The 25,491-nt window shown below is 39.7% G+C and overlaps 1 protein-coding gene across 23 annotated transcripts in view; it reads right to left on the bottom strand.

The window, feature by feature from the left end:
* The window catches only part of DMD (dystrophin), a 1,043,969-nt gene that overhangs the window by 77,587 nt on the left and 940,891 nt on the right, over positions 1 to 25,491 (bottom strand). For 4 of the 23 annotated variants that reach the window (XM_048932400.1, XM_048932230.1, XM_048932485.1 and 1 more), the window contains exon 1: positions 4,830 to 4,943. The exons of the other annotated variants lie outside the window; for them this stretch is intronic. In XM_048932400.1, the coding sequence (XP_048788357.1) occupies positions 4,830 to 4,849 (20 nt within the window). In that variant the 5' untranslated portion in view covers positions 4,850 to 4,943. Of the gene's footprint in view, positions 1 to 4,829; positions 4,944 to 25,491 lie in introns of those variants that run through there. 23 annotated transcript variants of the gene reach the window in all.

Genomic DNA, 25,491 nt, shown 5'->3' with positions numbered 1-25,491 from the left:
AATACAGTCATCATTCAGACAACATGGTGTTCTGGGCTGTCTCCCTTATCCTAGGGTCTCTGTGAATTTTCAAGAGGCAGAGCTTTATGGAAGCCAGGAAAAACCCAAATGGGGTTACAAAACCCTGCACTATGACTAGAATGTAAATGGGACCATCTTCTGCACAGAAGCTCACAGCCTTCAGCTTTGCAGCAGACTGCTGCCAGAAGACATGCAGCGTGAGAGAGCCAAGTACGTGAAGTGTTAGTGAGTGCAGTAGCAACTCACGTCTCCCAAGGCTACACATTTTAAGATTTTTTTTAATGACAGCGTAGCTAATGTGATCTCGTTTCCATTAACATGGGAAACTTGAAAGAAAATTCTCCTTATCTATTCTAGAGCCAGTGAAGTCTTGGTCACACAGAATTCAGCTCTGCTGAAAGACAACCCATGAACTACACTTAAAGAAAATTCTGAAATGTACGATTGCTAGCAACCACATTTGCAGTGCCTGTACTTAAAGAACAGATATCCTGGGTCCAACGTGCATATAGCGTTGGGAAGAAAAGGCACAGAAGAGTGAGGTCTGATCCGCAGTGCTTTGTTGTTCTGGAAGCACACACCTTTCAGCTCCAAACTGCGACCCAGCAAGCAAACTGAGTGCCCTGTACAGCAAACAGCGCATGTAAAGCCGATGTAACAGAGAGCAGGGGACAAATGGTGATCCCAAGCGCACCTCCACAGGCATGCCTTAGGGGTGCAGCTCTCCATGCAACACTTCAGCACCACCACTGCTGCAGGGAAAGAGAATAGTGAAGTGTTTTCTTAGCAGGATTTCATTTTGGCCTTAGAAGACAGGCTATTTACTTGATCCATGTGAATACTTCGCTGGCCCAGCAACGTCTGTGTACTCACTAGCTTACTGTATATAATATCTCTACATTTTGCTCTAAAATTACAAGGAAGAACGAATGGAGTAACCATAAGCAAAAATGTGCATTCTGCACAGTAAAATGCATTTTTTAAGAAAACGCTTCATTTACACACTGAATCCCCCCCCAAATTTGGTTACCATTTGCCCCCTCCTTGCACAATAGCAGCCCAATGAAAAAGAACAAGGGAACATATTCACTGCCAAATTACTCTGTTGACAGAGAGACCTAACGATTCAGGTAAGCGGGCAGCAGCAGCAGACCAACAGTCGGGCCTGCAGAGCTGTGCCTGCTGTTTGCTAGTCCTCAGTGTTCGTTCCAGACCAGTGGTTCCCTGGCAGCAGCCTGGCGGGCCCAGCCGGGGAGCGGCGCAGGACTGAGCTCAGAGCTGCACACAGGCACTCCTCGTGTCAGCACAGGGTAACAACCGAGGGACTTTGGGGATGGTGGTTTTCCACACCTCCTTTTTATCTCAAATGCCATGCGCAGTGCTTCTGAGGTATCCCAGTAGGAAGTGTATCCTTGGCTTCTGTGCCAAAGCATGTAGCAAAGAGCAGAGTAAGAACTTAGGCATGCAGTCGCAAGAAAGCTCTGAAACTAATTGCCTAATTTTCCCTGTGAATTTAGTTTGGCAGCTCCAGATTGTTTTGTGGACGAAGTAGGCCATTTGGGGATCCACAGCTTTTGGTCTGGGAGCTTTCAAAGGCACTGATTCCCAATTACAGTATTTTAAAGCCAATGAGCACATGGCAATGATGTACCTATACAGCACCCGGAATCTTACTGCCTGTGTTGAATAGAAGAACAAGGGAGTCATTTAAGATTCAGAAAACTGTTATGGCTAATCACTCATCAAGACCATGCGGACAATTATTTTTTTGGCATTTTTGTTTTTATGATAAAGCTTAATCAGATATCAGTGAATTTAATGTGCACAGTGTAAGATTATGTCACCTATTAACCATCCAGAAAATACATAACCAATCTTCCTAAGACACTGTAAATAAAATTTCCATTGCCAAAGAAATGTTGGACTGTTTTCATACATTTTTACTGCCAGATACCTCAAATGACTACACAGAATGCTCTTACATCATGACTGCCTAAAATAATTTGCCCAGGGATGCCCATTTTGCAATGAACGGTTTCACTCACTTCACCCACACGTCCCAAGAGCTGAGCTGGTGGGGTGGGTGTCTTTCTCCAGAGATCCCTCCCTTCATCCTGGTGCTCTTCCCAAAAAAGAACTGAGGCCTGGCGCTGGAGCAGGTGAGGAGGCAGGGCAATGCCCCAGACACACAGGAAACAAGAGGGCTGCAGCTACTTTGTTCCCACAAGAAGCAGTAGGAAGCTGAGACTGCAGCTCACCTGCTCTCTGCAAGCCTCTCCACTGCTTCCAAAGGCCATCTGACCACGAGCTGGGGGCCGGGCAGGGGGAGACTCTGCCTTCCTGAAGGGAAGCGCCAACTCAGCAGTTCCCGCAGTCTCCACCAAGCCTGGGAACGCTGTAGCATCCTTAATAGAGCTGCAGCACAAGGTCTGCCAGAGTTTCAAACTCCGGTGAGCAGAGCCCTTTGCAGCCTGCGAGTCAGGAGGATGCAGAGGGACAGGGGAAGCATGAGCCCTCTGACCAGCAGCTGCTGGAGCCTGGTGAGACGTGCCCAAGTAAGGGCTCATGGGGCTTGTTTTCCTTTTCCTAAACCTGCCTTGCAAAGTTGCAAAGGTGAAAAGGAAATTAAAAGTGGGCCTGAAAATGAGAGGAACACGCTGGATAATGGTGACACCTAGGTGCTGGTGTGACTAGCACACTAAATACACCAGTAAGTCAGGGGGATGAAAGCATGGTCCTTGCTTAACACATCCTTTGGGAGCAGCAGGGCCACTTCATTAAAGGATAATTACATCATATTAGCAAGGATAATTTTTACGTGGGCAATTCTGTCACACTGTGCCTATGTAACCTCTCTGTTCTTGTAAAAAGCACAGACATTCACCTCTCGTCACTGTTAGAAGAGCTAACAGCACACAGGACTGCAAACCTGAAACTGAGAGATGATAGTCCAAACAGCACACAAATTGAATTATAGTTCTCTTGCTACAACTTCATCAGTTTAGATAAAACATGGTTATTCTCTCTTCCCACTGAGCAACACCAGCAGCGGGGGGAGTAGAGAACAATGTTGCACAATCGCTAAAACATCCTCACACAGGTTGCAGCCATTCAAGATCTCTTTAACTCATCCTGATTGCACCCTATTTTTTTTTGCATATATGTAAGATTCAGGTACTCTCGTGTATTCCTTGCGAAGTTCCAGAGTCCAGAACTTCAGACTGAACTGCGCAGCCCTTTCTAAACTCCTGCTGTGCTTCTTCTGTTTCTCACATATTTATTTGAAAGCAGAACATAAACAAGATATGCAAGTATGCAGATGTGCACAGAATAAGAAGTTTCATCAGGTGGCAATAAACAGATACTTACATACACTTAATAACAAGCTGCTTATTAAGTACTGTCTTATAAAGCAATGAATAATCCATCTCAAACACTGCAGTCTGTAATACCTCTCACCTTTTGGCTTTAAGATGAATAAAAGGTTATTACAACCACTGTATGACTGCTGTCAAAAAGCCAAAATAAACACGATACAGTTGCTTGGCTTTCACTAACCTAACATAAATGCGTTTCAAAGTGTTTGCATGCACAGACACTGCTGCTCATTGAAAATCAGAAATGTTTTCAGCAGCAGATGACAGCGATTGCCAGAAGACTTAACAGCTGTCTTTTTTTACAGGGTTTCATTAATTCCCTGGCTACAGCACGGCACTGCGATGGAAAGTATTAGTGGTGCGAGAAGGTGGCACTCCTATGTGCCGTACAAAGGACTACTGTTTTCATCTATAAATCCAGAGACTACTGATCTGAGCACGGAGATTATTCCCATTTAAGCCAAGGATCAGGCATCTTTCCAGGAAGAATTTGACTGCAGCATGTTTTATTGGCTTTTGCCAGATTTATCGCGCTGCTGAAGGGAAGCACCGATACATATTTAAGTTTCTCACTGACACTGGAAACGAGCAGTCAGAGAAAGGCAAATACCAACTGCCGAGAACTGTAAAGTAACTCTTTTTCACCGCTCGCGATGTTAAACATTTATTTTACATGCTACATCTCGGGCAAAGATGACGGCTCGGCAGCGGGGCTCTGCCCTGCAGCTGCTACCTGCCCACCCAGCTATTCACTCGGCAAAGCCAAGCCGCTCTGCTCCTACCAAAGCCACCTCACTGCAGGGCATCAGACCCCACAGCCACGCACCTGTGGGCTCTGAGCAGGGACACGGCGAGGTAAGGGTCAAAGAATCAGACGACAGAATCGTTGAGGTCGGAAAATACCATTAAGATCACCTAGTGCGCAGCCCCAAGGAACCCCTCCCGGCCCTGCCCAGTCATGGGAAAGGTGACTGCTAACACGAAAGGACTCCATGAAAGTAGTACCCGTTGAAGTGTTCTAGGGAAGTTCGCTCCCGCACCAAGTTAGGCACTGCACAGGTAACGCTCTACATTCCTCCGGCTGCCCTTTACGACCCAGCGCAGCGCGCACTCCCAGCCCGGCGCAGCCCCGGCTCCGGGTTCGCGGCGAACCCCGCATCCTGCACGTCCCACCCGGACACACAGCGCGGGTCTACGGCCTCCATTCCCAACTGCCCTGAAGGGACGGAGCGGAAAGTTGACCTTTCTGGAGAAACAAATCGCTTCCCCTACGGTCTTCCGAGGAGACGGACGCGCTACCTCCACGTTGCAGCCGTGCGCTGGGATGGCCGCGGCCACCGCGCTGCTCCCGGCTCCATCATCCCGCCCGCAGCCCCGCCACGAGCCGAACCTAGCCCGGCACCTGCCGCCGCGCCCCCCTCCGCTCCTCACCCTCTGCGTTGCTCCCTCATGGCGGCAGCTGCTCGGCGGCGCCGCGGAGCCAGACACAGCGCTGCCACCCGGCCCCGCCGCCCAGCACCACTGCGGCCGCCCCGCCGGCGAGCAGGCGGGAGGGAAAGAGGGAGAGGGCGGCGCTCCCCGCGCCGAGCCGCGCTGCACCGCCCCGGCCCGCCCCCGCGGCGGAGGGGTCCCGCGGGGCTGAGGCGGACACGGGTACGGTCGCGGTGGTTTCCTGCTCGCCTTCACCGGGGGCTGCTGCAGAGTTGGGGTCGCTCCTTCCCGCCGAGAAGAGAGCCGGTTCTGTGTCCTGAGCGCGGAAACGGGTGCCACGTTTCCCAGTGTGAATTCTGCTTCACGCTGGATGCGCAAATAAAAGCCAAAGACTTTCTCTTGGCATCACAAACGTCTCCTATCCATTTGGCCCGCCACCTCGCCTCACCACATCCTTCACTCACACGGCAGCAGTGCTGGGTGAGGAGCAGGTCCTACCCACAGCTGGGCAGTTTTTCAGGTTTACGTTTGGTTCTCTCATGGTACAGCCGCCCAAAGGGTGCCTTTAAAACCCACAGAAAGCCTTAGCATGGGGAAGATGTAGGCCTGGACACGTGGAAAATTCACCTCACCCTTGTTCGCAGCCTTACCACATCACTGCCCACAGACTGCTCAATAAGCACGTACCTGGGTGGTTTCCACCCTAGGTATTAGGATATTTAGGGCTGTCCTTAAGGATTCAGGTACCCGAATTACCTGGCTTTAATAAAAGCCCAGCAGGGTTCAGGAGAAGCCGTCATGTATTTTTGTAGAAACTTTGCAAGTGCAGTATGCTCAGGGATCAACCCCAGCAACCGCCAAAGGCAGGAATGAAACCCAACAGAGTGAAATGTTAACTTCTCATAGTTTCTAAACAACCTAATTTGCTTCAAAAGATCAATGTCACAGCTTTTGTTTATCTTGCATCTCCAACACTGCCCCGACAAAGCAAGAGAAAGAGGATTCATCTCAGTGTGGGCAGACACAGCACCACGTTAAGGCTCCCTGGGCTACATACATATGTCAGCTTTGAAGCAAATGAACTGGCTGAAGGCTGTCAGTTGTTCCAATCAACAAACATTTCTTCTTTCATCTCCCGCTAAGTTTTAAGAAACAAGAGATCTCTCTCTTAGCTTTAAAGTGTAATCTTTAGTGCATTAATTGGGAGGGACTTCACGATCCATTACAACAGTGGCAGAGCAGCCTGCTTAATGTCGCAGGACTCATTGCAGCTGGAAGTTTGCAGTTTCACAGAGAAAGTATTTTGCTTTATTTCGAGAAATCTCTAGTCCTGATCCTCAAGATACACATTCCTTCAATTTCTTACTGTTTCTAATGTATCCTGGTCAAGCTCTATGCTGCTATTACCACGTTTGTCTTCTTTCCCATACAATAGTGCCAAGTAATAAGAATTTAAAAACCAGTCTGAAATTCTCATACTTTGCATAATCTTCTTTCTCCTTGAGTTACAAATAAGGTATTGTATTCAATTAGACTCACAGCAGGTGAAAACCCCAATTAGTGAATCCATTTTCTTGGCTTTTTTTTCCCTACCTTACACCCACACACCACTTTTTTTTTTCCTTGAACAATAAGGGGGAACTCTGAGTCATTCCTCAATTGAAAAGCAAATTAACCCTTTGATCTCCCAAATCAAACTATTACCCACTCAAGAACATCCAGAGGAAAACATGAGTGTTGAAAGATTAAAGGATTAAGGCCTATTGACTTTATAATTTGATTTTATAAAAAAAAACCTATTTAATTCTGCTTGCTGTCTCCAAATTTATAAGAGATTTTAGCAACTTTTGACCTTGAGATTATATTTTTTGCTGTACAATGCAAGTAATACCACTCTTATTCCAAATTGTTTTAAAACTATTAATAATTTATTATGAAATATAATTTGTTTGCAGTGTAAATGGTTACTGTCTTTGAATTTTTAACTGAAGCAAGTCTATATGCCATACTTAATTTTAAACCACTTATCTGATTAAAAAACAGTCGTCTTCTGCAGAAAATAAAACAAGATTACAGAACTAGCAGAATTTGAATTCCCCATGTTGCTTTTCTTATCCGAGGACCATTTAGTCAATTTGGGCACCTACACAGACAACTTAATCAGAAGAACAGTGTTTATTTCTTATACTTAATGCGGGACTGATCAAGGTGTCTTTCTCTTTAATATTTATCAGTTCCGGGTGCTTCAGGGGAAATCACAGCCCCCTAATAAAGGAGGGGTGATCTGCTTTCACTAACAGTGTCTTATTCATAATTAAATACCAGCTAAGCACCTGAAAAGTCAGGATTTTCAAGTAGTATCAATGCACTGCTTGCTGTCCAAATGCTAATAGCATCTCCATGTCTGAAAATTCTCATTTTCCCATCCTAATGCATTATTCTCAAAATTTTGTCACTTTTATATGAGGAAAGAACAAAAGACAAAAAAAAAAAAAAAAAAGTTTAAAAATAGTAATACAAGCATAAAATAATTCTCAAATGCTATTGCTTGAGCGTAAATCTTCTCCGGTTTTATGAAGGAGATCAGCATTAGTACCCCATGTTACAGAAAGATAAGAAAACAAAGGCAGAAATGAGTAGGAGAACTCATTTCTCAGTTGCCCAGAACTGGTTAGGAGGGCAAACTTAAGTTTGCTAGTAAGGTTGACGCTTAACGAGTCACCAAACTAAAGATATTTCTTTAGTTCTACTATCACTGAAAGTAAAGATAGAACATTTTCCTATTAATTAAGCTTTGTTCCTGTCATTCTGTGTGCAGGGCTCCTTGTAAGCATGGCTCTACTATTTCTCAGTTATCTGTGCAGTGGATTAGCACACACTAGCCTTGCGTATAAGAAGACATTGTGGTGCCCTGCATTGGGCCTGCTAATCCGCTATGCTCTTTGAGCCTATTTTCTTTTTCTTGGTATAAATAAATACTAAGAATCACTTGGGATGGCACAATGACACTTTCCTGGATCATCTGTCTTAAATATGCTCCAAGGGCTGAAACCTCCAGGATTTCTTCTGTGTTCACCGATAGCCCTCTCAGACGAGCCAAGAAGAGAATACTGTTTTGGATAATGCTTTTTTTTTCTTTCTTCTTTTGTCTGCTTGAACATTACTTCTGAAAGCACATTAAAATACTGCAAATGCAATGCAGAAAATAATTTTGAAGTTCTGCATTCATTTTCCCCAACACTACATTGTAAATTACATACTAGGACATTCATTGCTATGTATAACCAGTTATTTGCACCATGTAAGAGCTGAGGAGGGAGCTTGCCATTTCCCAATCAGGGGGAAGCCCAGTTTGTGTCTTGCATAAATGGAGATAAGCAGGTGCTTCTTCTTCAACAGAGATTCTCCATAGCACCATAAAGCAGCTGTGTAATCATAGAATTCCAGAACCTTAGGGTTTGGAAGTGACCTCTGCAGATCATCTGGTCCAACTCCCCTGCAAGTTCCCTACATTAGGTTACAAGGCCTGTGATTTATATTGTGGAAATTAATCAAATTTATGTCACTCCTAGTCTACCATGTCCAAATTGCTCATTTACATTTCTACCCAAGGAACAATTGGATTTCAAAGCTTGATGGCTGGGATATTCTTGCATCAGACAGAGTAGGAAAAATTTTCATAAATATGTATATGTATATTTCTGCAGTAAAAGTTGCAGAGCTTGTAACAATTTGATGCACAATATGGAAAGTACTATTGCACAGAATGTGTAATAGGATGACATGTACTTCTGCCCTCCTTCACAAATCTCCTTTGGTCTGAGATTGCTTTTAGTGTAGTAAAGACACCCGATTAAAACAGAAGTTCCCATCACCCTGCAAGATGAGTGTCGCAGAGCCTTGGGAGCAGTGTGTGTGTGGCTTATGTTATACCAGGCTGTTGACAGAATATGAATGATATGACACCTATCATTTTAGGTATAATGAATACACATACAAAATTTATATTATTGAAATCTTGGAAAGGTTAACTGGGAGAGGGTAAAATTGCTTTTTAGTTGGAAGTGGCAACATAGGCAGCTTGCAGTAGCAGAGCATTTGTTCAGTCCAGTGCCAGGTGTAGTACCCAGGTAAGGTTATGTGCACTGTTGGATGCAGGTGGCAGTACATCCTAATCCCACCAGTGTTATGAGCTTCTCAGGTAAGCACTTGGACATATCTCTTCTCTCCCCATCACATCCAGGGTGGATGTGGCTCTGGGCATCCTGGTCTAGTGGTTGGCAACTGTGTCCATGCAGGGGGGTTGAATCTAGATGATCATTGTAGTCCTTTTCAACCCAGGCCATTCTATGATTCTATGATGATTCCAAGAAAATGAAGAAAGCAGTACAACTCCTGCTCTTCTGGGATGGAAATGAACTGGAATGTGGAGAGTCACAAGAATGGGAAGATGAAGAAGCAAAATGCTGGCAAAATATTCGATAAATGAAAGTATTAAAAAAAACCCCTCTGAAGCTTACTGAAAAGTTAACCAGAAAAACAAAGCAGAATGACATGCTAATCTTGACCATCTACAAATAAGACTTTAGAAATAATAATTATACCTTTTTAAGGTGAACAAATGAAAACTAATAAGGATAAATTAAACAAAAGGATGAAGGCAAACTCTATATCTTACTTTTCTTTGCATTCTCAGTTAGTAATAAATGACTGTCTTGCATCCTGGGGGATTAAATTAAGCAGGATTTCATAAACTCTCTTTCTCATTAAGTCTCTTTTCTCCTCCAAATCTTTCTTTCCACACATAAAATTCTGTGTTGTGAACACAGAAACTGGCTTCCCAGATAATGAACTTTCCTGTTTCCTGTCAATGTATAGACTTCAGTTGCGAAAAGCTTTCCATCTTACTGGGCTCCATCACACAGAGACCAGAAAATGTGATGTGATACAGATCACCATGCATTCCTCATGGCAGGACTGCTCGCTAGCAGATCCCTCATTCAAAGTTGCCCTCAGACAGCAAAGGAGAGGCCTGCATTCCTTTTACACTAATTTACTTTTTGCTTGCATTCCATAAAATATTTATTTTTGACATTATCATCGGGTCTGTTTTTATAACTAAAATCATACAAACAAAAAAGTTTTTCCTTCATTCATGACATTTTCCCATAAAGGTTCTATGTAAATATCATCTCGGAGAGAAAACATTCATTTTGTGAAAGAAAAAAAAAAAAGCCATGTAGATCACACTAAGAGATTACCTACTGGGATAATGCAATGGTAAAACTGCACTTAAGTATGCAAAGAGGACAGTGAAAATCTATTGCATTTTATGACAGCTGCAAGCAGGCAAGTTTCCAATCAGACCACTAACCAGGCAAACATTACAGCTTTGAATTACTGCATGGATTTTATTTGTGTCTGTATTTCAGCTTTAGATGTCTTGCAGCATTCTCATACGTCGTGTAACATCTGTTGCTTTAAAATATACTTTGAACCTGTCATAACTACCATGTCGTTTACTCAATGATCATAATGTAATATACATAACATTTTAATGTATTATTCTAACAAGAGGCACTGCCTATCTTTTACATACACACTAGGCTTTTCCAGCATCTTCCTAAGCATGTTGATGTTGCTGACCTTAGCAGATACAGGAAGGTCAAGAGCTGTTCCTAACTTTTTCCTAGGGACCACACAGAGCCCCGATGTGAGAAAGAGACAACTCTCCCTCCTCGTTAATCAAACTTGGGTTGATTTTATTTCCAGACCAGAAAGGCTTTACCTTCTGTACTACATAAGCAAAGCTCACTTTTCCTGAGTGGCATGACTGCTTTGCTCTCTATTCCTAAAAGTCCAGTGTGGGTTAAGAAATCAAGGGAAAGCATAGCACTGCACTGGAGGAAAAGCTAACCTACAGAAGCTGATGGAAGGTGAGAGCAGATCCATCTAACAAGCCTCACCAGTAAATCCATCCAGACCTACTTCTTCATCTGATCCAGGTGATGCTTCACAGGGTTTATCTGCATAGAAATGCAGCTTCAGATTAAAGTTGTGCAACTACTCACAAACTGAGTCAAACTTTCAAGCAGCAGAAAAGTAAAAGCTTCTCATCTGACATTTTTGTAATGAAAACTTTTAAGTTTCTTCCCAAAACAATAATCTGTGACAAAATGTACTTCTATTTAATTCAGTTTGACTGCAACATGAGGCAATTGTTCATACAGCTCTGACAGTGTATGCTCTCTCTAATGGCAGCTAGCAATACTCTCATCTTGTCCATGCCAAAGAGTGAAAATTAATGTCTCTATATATGCTCATTTGAAACAAGCATGCATATACAGACCTCTGTCAGCAAGTACTTCAGAGACAGATGACTGAGCATCAGCCACTGTGGAGCCATGTCCTAGGTCACAGACATTTGCTTATCCTAATTGAATCTAAATGTATGTTAGCACTTAAATACTACAGTAAAGACAGATACAGAGAAATTTTCAAGTAAGATAAAGATTTTTTCATAGAATTCTAGAATGGTTTGGAATGGGAGAGGCCTTACAGGTCATCTAGTTCCAACTGCCCTGACATGGAGGGTTAGATATTCCTTAGCTAAGAGTAAGAAAAGTTTTAGACCTCTCAGCTTTTGTACATAGGTATCTTTGAGTAGCTCATTACAACATGTGAGTTGGCAGTTAAAGCAGGACACAATCCTGTGGCTGCTATCTGATGATAGGATATAAGTCTTGCTTGACTGTATTTCGCAGTTCAAACTAGATGTTTAATGATAAGAATGCATTTAATACAACTCAGTGACTTTGTATACTTAAGTGTTTTTTAAGTTTGAATTCAGAAAAACTTCCCAAAAGGCTTCCAATAAACTGTGATTTCATCAGCATACCTTCATGCCTTTCTCTGATCTCTGTTATCGAATACAAATTGGAGTCTCTTAGTGAACAAATAAGCCTGCAAAAGAAAGATTCCTTTTCAAGCAAAGAAGCCAAATTAGCCATGGAAAGACTTGCATTAACAATCAGAGATACCTTGTCTACACAAATGAAAGAGCCTTGATCCATATGACCAAAGGAACACAGATGACCTTCAGGATCTACAGTAATCTACTATCAAGTCAAAGAGAACACTGACTTCGTGGAGCTCAAAATCAGCCAAAATACATGAATTCTCTCTGTATTGAACATTATCTTCATTGAGCCAATTAAACAAATTAGTAATATGGATTTGGAACTATTTTCTTCTCTTTAAGAAACAAAAGTGGCATCTAAATCCTGAATATTTTGTACAGTCGTAAAATATGAAGAAGAAAAACCTTCCTTATGATCTGTATTAACATGCTTAGACCCCTGTAGCTAAACTTAAGGGAACTATCCCTTGAATAAGTCAACCTATAATTCCACCATATCATCTTCAGTTTTTTCTAAAATAGTCCAGACTTAAATAAAAACCTTTTTTGCTAGGCCTAAGCTCAGTAGTCTGTCTTCATCATCTTCTTCACCACTTATTACACAATGCCAGATTACTTTAAAAGTTCAGATTACTTAACTTCATACCTCTGTCAGAAACTCACAACAGTTTTTCTTACTTCCATCTCAAGTAAAATAATGTATTACACTTAGCTAAAAATTTTCCATGTCTGTATATGGAGAAAATCTAAACCATTGGTGTATTTCATACTGTCTGCCTGGACTACTGCTATCCTTTATGCTAGCATTAATTATAATTATGCTAGCATACATAACACAACACACTGCGTAGAAGGCAATCTTCTGAATGTCTTCAGGTCAGAAAGAAGGATCACCTGAATTTACACTTCCTGTCGTAGAAAACATTACAACTGTTTGAACATTCATTCCTAATTCATTCATGATCATAGAATAACAGAATGGCCTTGGGTTGAAAAGGACCACAGTGATCATCTAGTTTTACCCCACAGCCACAGGCAGGGTCGCCAGTTTCTAGACCAGGCTGCCCAGAGCCACATCCAGCCTGGCCTTGAATGCCTCCAGGGATGGGGCATCCACAACCTCCTTAGGCAACCTGTTCCAGTGCATCACCACCATCTGTGTGAAAAACTTCCTCCTAATATCTAACCTAAACCTCCCCTGTCTTAGTTTAAAACCATTCTCCCTCATCCTGTCAGTATCCACCCTCGTAAAAAGCCATTCCCCCTCCCGTTTATACGCTCCCTTCAAGTACTGGAAGGCCACAATGATCTCTCCCTGGAGCCTTCTCCTATCTAAACAAGCACAGTTCCCTCAACCTTTTCTCACAAGAGAGGTGCTCCAGCCCTCTGATCATCTTAGTGGCCTTCCTCTGGATAACAAAATCACTCTGTCATATTAAGGAAGTATTATGTTTTTTGTTCTTTTGTTTTGTTTTGGTTTTTAATCATCATTGTTATCTTGAAGTAAATCATTTCCCTTTAGTTAGTATCAACAGCTCTAGCTCGTGGTTGCCAGCTTTACAACGAAATGTGATGTTGCTAGCAATTATCACCACTTAGTTAATGTCTTCACATTAAAATGCATCAGATCAGGGAAAGTAAAACAAAGATGTTCACGTTATCTTCTACATAAACACATGAAGATGTGATGTCTAGATATCCTGAACTGTAGTAATGAAAGTTATTTTTTCTTACAAATATTGCACTTTTTTTTATCAGTAATCAAAAATGAATCCCTTGTTACTTTTCCATAGTTTTGTTGCTGCAGTTGGTCTTATTTCTCATTCTTGAAATTCTGTGTTCATTATTTCTCAAATTATAATCCTTCCACCCAGTTCCTTCAATTTGTTCTGTTTTTAGGGTAACTAACAGAGCAAATAATTTATTAAGGGTAAAAATAATTTTGCAAAGATTTATTGAGGCTGATAGCCTAAGAACTTTGCCAAGGATTAGACCCTATCTAATCCACTGGTTTATCAAATCATTGTATTTAATACTGAACTAAAATCTTTGGAGACTTTTATTTTTAGCAGCTTGCCATACTGCTTATTCATTTGGCTTTATTCTAAGAATTACAATTTGAAGTCAAAGAGAAGACAAATTTCTTGTTCTTGTGATTAAGATATCATCACTAAAAGGCTCCTAACCTTACACAACTAAATACAACTAAATAACATTTTTTTGACTCTGTGCAATATTGTTTTTTTTTTTTTTTCTGGTAAGTTCTCTAGTAAACATTACATTTTACTGGAAGCTAGCATTTAATTTAAAACATTAACAGGGATTAAATGCAATGAAATCAATCATTTGGTGATGATAGTGCACTCCATTTGGTAAGGATGAAGAAAGTGATTTGTTTTGATAGCTGTTTCCGTGTTAACTTTGTTCATGATGCTTGCTAGTAATTTGGAGAAAAATAAAGCCAGTGGCACTACGTTTACACTGTCATTTAATCGAATGATTAAGTCTATGAAACAGGCGAGAATGATCTGCTCTCTAAATCTGACAGTAATTTGGTTATGTAGACTTTCTGGTGGCACATTCTTTTACATCTGCACTGCTATGTATGTCTGCCATGAGAGTTACAGTCAAGTCCATGTCTGAATTTCACACAGTGGCTCTTTTTTTTGCTGAAAGCTGGACCACTCCCAAGCCAAGTAGCCATGGTACTGATCTGCTTCCTGGTTAGTACTGCTGTGGACCTAAGGCATGATATATTCTTCTCAAATGGTTTCACTCGCTGTAGTAGTACTTGTGGCCTGAAAGAGCAGTAACTTTATGAAACTAGTCTGACTTGTTCCTGCAGAATAAATTCATCATGTTCAATGGCCAAAAATATCTCCTTCCACTGGGGGAGCGAGGAGGGTTCTAGAACAAACCCATGTGATTTTAATGCCATGCAGCACAACATAGGCATGAGAATTTTGTTGGTCCAGATGCCCTAGTTTTCGTGATGACCCCACCACAGCAATCAGGTGGTAAGCAAATTAATTATCTTCAGGTATTCACTTCTATCGAGAAATGACTTGACTAAACAACTGACTCATGGTCAATGAGGTCAATTACGATTATGAAATCGTGTTCCCTTTTTAAGACTGCTGCATGATCTATGTGCAATTTCTAACATTTGAAGCAGTCAAACTGTTTAAGGAAAAACAAAAAACAACTGCTATTTTCATTCCAAAACTTTGTAAGCTGGTGCATTTGTTGACAGAGTTTACTGAATTCAAGAAGCACTGCCAGCACACAACAGCAGAGAATCTGGACTCTGATTGCATTTCTTTCTGAAACTTTCATTTTATACAAATGAATGCTCTTGGTAGAACTTTTATAAAAGAAACTGGCAAAAGGTAGGACACAGAAAGAATACTCGCTTGCTCTTTTGGACTTGTGTATAGAGTAAAGCATTTCACCACCTATGCGAACTGCAAAAGATAATAATATGCATTAACAATCCTGTAAGGCCTTTTAGTATATCTCTTAGTACATACTGAGCTGAATTTTACCTCTAAACAAAATTTGGCTCAATTTCACAGTAGGTAAAGGTTGTTCTGACATTGCCAGACTATACCATTCTCTGACTTAAACAATTGGGTGCATTTTTAATTTCATGGATTTTGTTGTTCCTAGGTGGGCATGGTTTATATTAATTAATTCCAATCACCAATCTCAACATTTAAAAAGACAGTTCTTGTTTACTTAATTTCAGTCATAATGCTGAAATTGTATTTCTATCCTGCATTTCTGTGTAATTTGCAATTAAGTGGGTAATTCAAAACTACATACAGAATAATTAACCCTAGCTGCATTTTCCATCAGTCAGTGTCATAACCCAAAGGATCACTTGGTCAGTCTCTTACACGCTGTAAAGTAGAAAAAGTAAATGAATAAAGAATTGCTACAACTTTTGCTGGCACATGAATAGGATAAAGGTGTATACGGAGGCAGTGGGTACACAGTGTAATACTTCCACCTGGCATATCATCTGTCTGCTGCTGGATATGTTGAAATAAATAAATGATCAAAAAATAATCTTATTAAAAAAAAAGGTCAACAAAGTCAGGATGATTTTGGAAATGAAATCAGACTTTGCAACACAAGTGATATGAAAGGTGCAATATGATTAAAATGCAGAATCTTATTTATTATACATTAGGTAGATCAAAGCTTTGCAGTGATAACAAGGCAGTGATTAGATGTTGCCACCTGTTTGGTCTCATTTGCAATGGAAGTCTGTTATGTGAAGCTGTATTAAAGATTGGCGCTGTGGGTGACACTTATGAATAGCTTACATTAAAACACCAAGATTATTCTTATTTTGCTGGGCAGATTTACTTATTATTCACCAATGGAAATGATACTTTTTTAACAAATACAAAAACAGAAATTCTTTTTAATTCAGGAAAGTTTCTGAACCAAGTGTCAGAAACTAAGGGTGAATTCTCTCACTGAGACACATCACCTACTTCTTTGACACAGTGGCAAAAAGACCTGAAGAGTGTAAAATTAAAATACATTTCCACTGTGGTTTTGGAGAGAATGCTGATCCTTGCAGCAGGCTGAACTCAGAGAGGAGAGACTGTGGCAAGCAAATTATCTAGGGAAATAAAATTTGGAAAGCAGGGCAGGAAGCAGCTTTTTGAAATATTTTAGATTTTTTTTCCTCTTTTGTTTAACTTATCTAAAAAAGGAAAGCTGCGATTTAAGGAAAGTGTGTCGGTGTTAATGTATAATCATTATTGAGAGAATCCAGCAGAGAGAACTCAGGAAAGCTGAAGCAATGCAAGATGCAATAAGACAAGAAAAGGCAAGGCAGCAATGATCTGTGTCAGCGTCCTTACAACTTGCTGCAGAACTGACAAGATGGATGCACAGAACTTGCATGGAGAGGCCAGGGCAACACTAGGATCTCAGGACTTTAAGTGAATACTGGGAGGAAATAAACTTACACACAATCGAAAGAAAAAGGAGGAGTGAGCAAAGATTCAGAAATTCCCATTTAAAAATTCAGCAGAAATTTAATTTGGCTTTATAATACCTGGAAAAAGTTGGTAAGTACTTTAGAACCACATATGCCAAAGGAGAATAGTCTGGGAGGTCTCTGGGTGTTATAAATACATGCACCAAATACACTGACCAAAGCTAATGTTAGGGACCAATATAGGAGAAGGGAAATGCACTGCCTGACTCCTTCCAAACACGATGACTACTGGGGGACTACATAATGTGTGCATACCATAGGCGAGCTTAATAAAGGATTCACACCGACAGGCTCTTTTCCACTCCTTATTTCTAGAACAGTGGACAAATGCCCCAGAGCAAAATACTGATAAGACTACTGCACTTGATTTACTCAAGAGAAAAATGTACAGATACAGATTTACGTTTTGCCAGCAGCGAATATTTATTCTACAGTACTTTGGGCAGTGATGTGAGAAACTATGATACGCAAGAGGAAATGCTGAGAGCCAGATTCTGATCTCTTTTATGCTTTTAAGAGTAAGAGGTAACTTTGCTGAAATCAATGAGCATATCTTTCAATTCAAGCAAGGTGCTTTTGGCATGGAACTTAAACTTGATTTCCAAACTTCTCACACTTAAGTCTGACAGGAGCCTAATAAGACTCCAACATAACTCAGCACGTTCTTCTGCTCATTTCTGCTCATTTCAGGTTGCTAGAGTGCAAATAAATGTTTGTTTCTTCCTCCAATTGTAATCAAGAGAAGAAATCATAGCATCTGCAAGCAAACTCTAATATGCTGTGGCCCTAACGGAATGGTTTTCATTACTTTTGTGTCATAGCAAAGTTAAAATAGCGCAAAAGCAGATGAACCAGTAATGTGCAGGTCAAATGGTCAAATATGAAGAGATGGAGTACTGTCTCCAATTAATATCTGCTAAGTGTTTTACATTGTGTAGTAATATTACAGCAGTATTAAAAGAATAAGCACTTCCACTAACAGGCAGCAATTAAAAGAAAAAATGAAGCTGAGTGCACCTATGTCCAAAAAGACAATCTCTTGGTGCCTACAATCTCATTTATGCCTACAGTGATGGTTTATGTCAAAATACCTCAGCTCAAAAGGCAGAAGTTCAAATCAGTATTTAAAATTGTGGTGAGATCATGCATAAAAGACTTTTGGGAGTCAGATTTTTAACCTTTCAATTTCAGGTGCCACTTCACTAAGCTGAAGTATAGGGATGAAATATGCTCTTTGACAACTGGGTTCAACTGACTAAAATGCTCTCAATGGCAGTAATTAGAATGAAATTTCCTTCTAAAAACTGAAGTAAGATTTCAAGATACCTTTATTCCAGAACTTGTTTTTGTTTGGTTGGTTTTTATTCCTACAGTCATTGATGTTTCCAGTTTCCACTACAAAAACAGCCACAAACTACTTACTTCCATTCTCCAGGATTTCCAGAAGTTGAAGCTGAGTGTGATTTTGAAGATTAATATGTGAAACAGAAAACTGAGAATATTTGCTTATTTATGCTTCCAGAGTTCAGCGTTTAGAAGGGGAATCCACGGATAGTATAGCATATCTGAAATCCATACTCATGGAACAGTATCTATGATTCTGTCATGATTCTGTGATCTCATTATGTAGAGCAAAATTAGAAATATCTTTAATGAAGAGCAGCTTCAGTAGCTTTTTCAAGGATGCACTTAGGTAAATAGAGAATACATGCCTATATTTTCAGAAACACAGTTTACTCTTTTTTATAAGCAAGAAACTGCCAATTTCCTCTCATTTGCCACAACACCACACAAGAGTCTGACTCTGAATGAAAGTAGTCTAGAATGAAATATAGCAATCTGTCACTGATCATTCCCAGACATGGTCTCTTTCTGCCTGTAATTATTACAATAAATAAGGCTGTCAAATCCTTGCACTTCAGGTCAATCTTTCTAATGACATTATAGTTGAGTGTTTGCAAAGAGGTAATAATTTAAAAAGATCTCCCAAGATGATTTTTTAAAATGTAGGTTACTTGTTTGATGGTTAAAAGATTCAGCATTGCAAGAAACTATGACTGAACTTATCCAACTCAGCCAGATTTATAAAGAAGCTTGCTTAGAGAGAACACTGAGCTCTAAATGAAGACTGAATCACAGGTTCAGTGAAAATTATTCAGTTTTTACAATGCTCCACTTCACCACTGAAAGTATCTAAGACTAAATGGCAAAATTTTGCAAAATATTACAGTTCAGTAAGTATATATCTTCACTGCAATAGGACATGGAAATTTAAGAGAGGAAGTGAACTTTCTGATCTCCCAGAAAGCATCTGACAAGTAGTGAAGAAGGAAAAAAGTAAAGAGAATCAGCAAAGGTGAAAAATTAACTTGACCTAGCAAGAAGGTGCTTGTGTAAAAGAAAGACAGTAAGTAGTGGAGCAAATGAAGCTGTATGTATGTTTCAGGATGTCTGAGTATGGCAACCCCCTTCTATGTAAAGCCCTCTGAGTACCAAACACTGAACATCCTTGGTTAACCCACCATGGGCAGCTAGTAGTTACCCTGCGAGCAGTTTCCTCAGCTGTATTCACCACTTTTAAAGGTGTTCCATTTCTGCAGGTCCCACAAGCTGACAAGGCTACAAAGGCATATATTAGCAAACCAATCACTGTATGAAAATGCATCCCATTTTACTAAAATGAAGGAATATTTTAAATGGAATGGATTATACCCCCTAGCTTTTGCAGTGCAGAGAAGTGTGTTTACTTGTTAAAGACTGTTCTCTGCAAAAATCTGCAAAAGGAAGTTCTTTAAGAAGAAAAAAGAAAAAACCTTCCTGTGCCAAATTAAAACCCAGAGACATAATGCTAGAGAACATTTAGTTACTTCTAATCTGTGCTTGTTACTGATGAGCCAAGATGCAGCAAATTACAACAGCAGTTCTTCTACTGACCTCACCCTGTTCATCGTCTACTTTCTTTAATGTCTTTCCCTTGCTTCTCTTTTCTGACTCCTTTCTCTCTATCCACAAAATATTTGTTTCTATAGTCCAACTGTTGTTTCTCCTGTAGGGATTGCAGTGCTCTTCCTTAAACAAGACGTATGACAACAGAATGCCTCAGGGAACATTGAGGAGACGTGGCACTAACCAGTTTCTCAAAGTGCAAAATACTGCCGCAGCAGGCTAACAGACATGGCCTCAGACCACAGAGGACATCAGAGTACATTCATGACCTATCCTGGTCTCCCTTAAGGGGAGAACCTTTCTCTCCCCTTCTAAACTGTGTGAGACAAGTTCATACTGGAATGCTGTTTCACTAGGGGTGATGTATGTACTTACATTTCAGTTCCTGTGAGGAAAGAAAAAAAGATACAGAAACAGCACAGTTTAAACACCAAAGCAGCACAGAGCAGATGCACACTCCACTGAATGGGGCACTGCCCATGTTTCACCATGCATGCATCTTTTACAGATTCTCAGAAGAATCTGTTTCTTAGTACAGATTCTTGAGTAGAAATGACAGACTTCATATAAAACTGCCCTGTTCAGCAGCAGGCTGGCAATGAATAAATGTTGCTTGGGAGGCTAGACATACACAGCTGTAGAGATCATGAAATTCAGCTTCTGTTGTGCAAAATAAATACCTCAAAAAACTGGGAAATTCTAGACAAGGGACCTTCAAATGAATATAAGAATTTTACCTGGAATATGTGAGTTTTGAGTGCCTTTGCTATTTATGAATGACAAGTAAAGAAAAATCTTTTTTTGGAAACAAAAGCACAACAAAACATTGGCTGTTGCCCTGAATACTAATGATGGAAGACTGTTGCTATGGTGATGCTAATTTTAACGCTCTTGCCTGTGGACTTCATATGAACTGCCCGTTTTAACTTTTGCAAATGTCATTTACAAAATGAAAACCCATTAATGACTGGCGAGGGCACAATGTTCCACTTTAATTAGAATAATAAGGAATGCTGATGCACAAAGTACAGGTTTGTGAATTGCTACAAAGCCCACACTGTCAAAATTAATTACCGCTGATGAGGATTTTATTCTTTTTTTTTTCTCCTGAAGGAAGATTTAGAATAAGACAAGCATAGCTTGACTTGGAAATGAAAGCAGGCTTTCCTTTTAATACCAAGGTGGAATAAAGAAGTTTGTAAGACCAGTAGGATACAAAAAGGGTACAGCACAGCTTAGAATTGTGACTGAGCCAAACCAGTAAGCAAGCACTCTTTTCAGTAATGGGAACAAGTGCCAGTGCTCCTGGGAAAAATAAAGTATTTTTCAGAGAAGTACCTGTTCTCAAAACCAGTCAGGATTTGGAAAATGGAGTTTGGATTTTTAGAGAGTTTAAAAGTACAAGTTGAGGACAAGTAAATGCATGTGTGCTACAGTATGATTCTGATTTGTGTTGGTGGGTTATTGTGGTAACTTGCTCATTGCCAAGTGCTGTGCCAAACAGATGATGTTTAGGAAAAAAAAAACATACACAACAGTGGTAATCCCTTTTGTCAAGCCCAAATCATGAGCATACACTTCTCGTGAGAGGGGAAAAAAGCTGCAACTACCATTTCTGTTTCTGGGGAAATGTCTGAGAATGTAAAGTAGTTACTATGTTGATGAGGGCATTTCAGTAGGACTGACTGCAATGAGGAAAGCGTACTGCAATGAAAATCATCACAGGCAGCTGCTGAGAGTACGTTATTCAAACTAATTGTTATTATTAAATATCTCCATTGTACGTAGCACCGCCTAGAGAACTGAATTTAGAGTTGAGATCCATTGTATTGCATGCTGTATGAATATAAAGAAAACTTTCTTTTGTGAAGAACAGAGCCGTGAAGAGCTTCACCTTTAGGCTAAGGCCCAGTTTCAGTGCTAGATTGCTGGAAATGGGGCTGGTGTGATAAGGAATAGCTGCTAAAATAGTTATCTAAATTCCCATTTCTGACAGCTTCTGTTTCAGTGAATAATCAAAAACTTTCTTCTGGCAGCACTGGTATGGAACTCACTCTCAGTTTACCGATGCTCTTTAGCTCTGGTTTAAAATGAGTTGGTCAGTTCTGCCATTGATTTTTTGGCTATCATAAAAGCTACTTTTCCTGCATACAATTAAGTACTCAGGTATGCTCAAATTTGTTTGCGTTACTCAGAAGAGAAGTACAAGAAAAAATACAGAGTTTGCTGAGAATGGATGTGTCTACTGAATCTGTTCTCAAGCGTAAGCTTTGTTGCTAGGAGTGCATTTAGTCAGGACTTGTTTTCCTCTTGCTGCTCAGAGGAATAACTGGACAGGTACTGAAGAGCATTCTCATCAAAGACCTTCCGCAAGCATCCAGCACTTGTCTCAATGGGGCATTATGTTGGAAATGTGAATGTCCACAACTGGTTATAATTTTTGCTGATATTCACCAATATGCTTGGTGTGCAACCATACGTAATGTGCTGGACAGCCATAACGCCTCCCACTATTTTTGAGTTGATGGGCTCAAGCCTGATTTGTATTTCTGCAACACCTTGTCCAACAGTATGTTATTTCAGAACAAGAAGGGACAGAGACACCCTATTCTACTCAGGAAATGCTGTAGCACTAGCTGGAATTTGGAGGGAGCCAGAAGCAAACAGCATTTAACAAAGAGGAAACCAGTGTGTGTTAACAAACTGACACTGTAAACTGAGTTGGGCTGCTTCCCAGTACTGTGAGGCTACAAGGCTTTAGCTTAATGGAATTTATCTGAAATAGAGAAAAGCATCTGAGACAAATGTCTCCCATGAAATGGCTACTAACCATTCTTAGGAAGACAGGAGAGATGTTTCTGGCAATGTCAGTCCCTCCAGCACTGATGTGCAAAGAATTGAAACGACTTTAAGATAATCAAGCTTGACAGTGTTGGTGATCTAGACTACATCAGTCTCCATCAAGACGGGATAGACATCTGGGAAAGAAAGAAGTATTTCTGATGCTGTTTACACTTCTCTGTTAATCCAGGTGAACAGACAGAATGTGGAAAGTGCCTGCCTTTTGTGCAGAGGTACAGCAAAGTGGATACTCCAAAGCACGCTCCGAGGTTAGGTGATGGAGAGGGAAACAGTGCCACAAAAAATGTCACAGTTTGTATTCCATATTTTGTCATATAAGCAGCAAAATACTCTGGGCTATTCTAATTCATCTTATGAGCATTGTTAATCCAGTGAACATAGTGATTTTAAAGGAGTAAGTAATGGCTGAGTCTGGAGTAGATGATTGCTCATCTGAGTGACTGAGTAACAGCTAAAAATCTTTTTGAGGAGTATGTCCATTTTAAACAGAAATCAGAAAAAATACACTTATTTGGTGCCAGAAAAGAAAATAAAATATTTAAAGGGTAAGCAACACTAAATGTCTAAGTAGGCATAAAATGCACCTAGGGGGCCTAAAGGATAGCTGACAGAGAAAGTAAAACATTGTGTAAAATAACTAAAAGAAACTTCTACAGAGAAGCCTAGATATTTAAGAAAACTCATCTAGTTTGGTCTTTTTGAGGTTAGCTATTCAATGGGGCATGCCATAAAAGAAACAAAACAAACAAACAAAAAGCCAGTAATTAACGAGTTGCCTGTAGAAGTTACCAGCACAACTAAATGAAATGAAATGACATGAAATGAAACAGGGTTGCTATTAAGATGTGCACAAGTACTGAAGACTGAAAACAGTGCTAAGAGAAAGTAAGATAAAGAGGGTGATGGGCTGGAGGCAGACAACCAGTGGGAGGACAGACTCTGAAAAGAGTTCATTAGAAGGCAAGAGAAAGATGCAGAAAAAGTGAAGGGTAAATTATTACAAGGGAAATCCTGAAAACAAGCCAAGAGAAAACAAAAAGGACAGTGGGAAGATGGTTTGCTCATAGTGGTGGAATGACCTAGAAGAATGTGAACACTGAAAAGATTCTTGGAGCTAGGCAACAGGAAACTGTTAGTGACCTCGTAAAAAGCTGTTTTAATGGAAAAAAAGGACTACAGAAGCTAGAAAAGACTGGGCAGGAAGAAAAACAAGGACTAGCAATAGACACAAATTCCGGGAAAAAAGAGGGCAATGTTCTGGATGTTGAACAGTATCAGAAGAGAGATTAGTTTTATCAAGGACAGTGCTACAGATTTTCATGTAAATAAAGAAGCAGCAGATAAACTTCAAAGAAAATATTAAAAAAAAAATAAAAATAAGAAGTCTTAAGATATTTTTACATTCTTCTGGTGTCTAAAGGGCTGTAAACATTAAGCAAATAGACTTGTTCTCTAACACTCAGATTTTTGATGTCTGAACTGTCATTTCTTCCAATTTCTTTTTTTGAAATATACTGCCTATAAATGATCAAGAAACTTGCTATGACCTGAAAGGAAACTTGTTTCATGCAAGAATCTTCTCTTTCAACCAAGCAATGATTTCCCTCACTGGTACAAGTCTATAGCCCTGAGTTTTTACTGCTGTACATTAGTACATTTGACAAACATGTTTTCCTTTGTTGTGGACAGCTCATATGTTCAACCATCATTGGTTCGACATTTTCTTTTTTTCTTTCCTTTTTTTTTTTCTTTTAATATCATTTTTTCCTTTTGCTAATCTCTAAATAGAAAATAAAACAACAATGAATTTGAAGATCATTCAGCTGGATAGGCTGATAGAAATTTAGTTCTGGAATACTTCAGGATAAAGATATAGCTTAAGATAAAGTTACAGTATAAAGATATTGAAACAACAAAGCATGGAGCTCACTAATGTGCTTTTCCATCAGCTCTGAAAGTACTGAATATGACTGTCACTTAGAGCCTGCTTTTGTGAGTGTGTGTACTTCACATCAAATAAAATTATTAAAATCACCAAGTTTTTATTTACAAATAAATAAATAACTTATTTATTTAAAAATTTTAAATAAAAAAAATTTTAAATTTTATTTAAATATAAAATATAAATGCAAGCTCTCAACTGATCAAGAATGTTATTGTGGACTTCAGGTTTTTCTTTTTAGTGTGTTTAATTTCAGAATGAATTTTTAATGAACCTGAATTCTTACAACTGACTATCAGTCCTGCCTTGTGAAAGCAAACTTCTAATGATTACTTTTTTATAGTCAAGATTCTGCAAAACATGACAATAAAAATAATTGAACGTGGTTGCTATAGCTAAAAGCTGATAAATACATGGAAAAATGTTTCACATTAGAACTTAAGTTTCTGATTTTCTAATGAAATTTCTTTTCAGTGATACTGGATACTGCAACATGACTGCAGCTGGTGATAAAATGGTAACAAAACTAAATGAAATGCAAATTAATGACATCCAAAACCATAATGAAGATGTAAGAGAGCCTATAATAAGTGTAGGCTTGCGTATTTCAGAACTTTTAAAAGTTTATCTGTTTAATCATACTTATCAAAGTCAAGGCATGATTTATAGAGTCCAGACATTCCTAGCAAACATTGTTAAAAAACCCTTAGTTGATACAAATCTTACTTTCAACACTTTTCAGATTGTTCCTTAACTGATTGGGCAGAGGTAGGCTAAGGATGCATATATGTGCATTTAATATATTATTTTAACCTTTAAGATTCCTAAAAAAATTTCATTTTTAAACCTCTAATCAAGTTTTAATTGATGAAAAATCTGCCTATGAGTTTGCTCCATATTGTTATTATTTATATGGTTATAGCTAAAACTGAATTATATACAAGGTTCCCGAGATACGTGTATAGTCCTCTCT

This window comes from Lagopus muta, chromosome 1, assembly GCF_023343835.1.
Source record: "Lagopus muta isolate bLagMut1 chromosome 1, bLagMut1 primary, whole genome shotgun sequence".
In the NCBI taxonomy this organism is placed as follows: Eukaryota; Metazoa; Chordata; class Aves; order Galliformes; family Phasianidae; genus Lagopus; species Lagopus muta.
The sequence above is the reverse complement of the archived record's forward strand: the minus strand, read 5'-3'. Positions and strand labels throughout refer to the sequence as shown.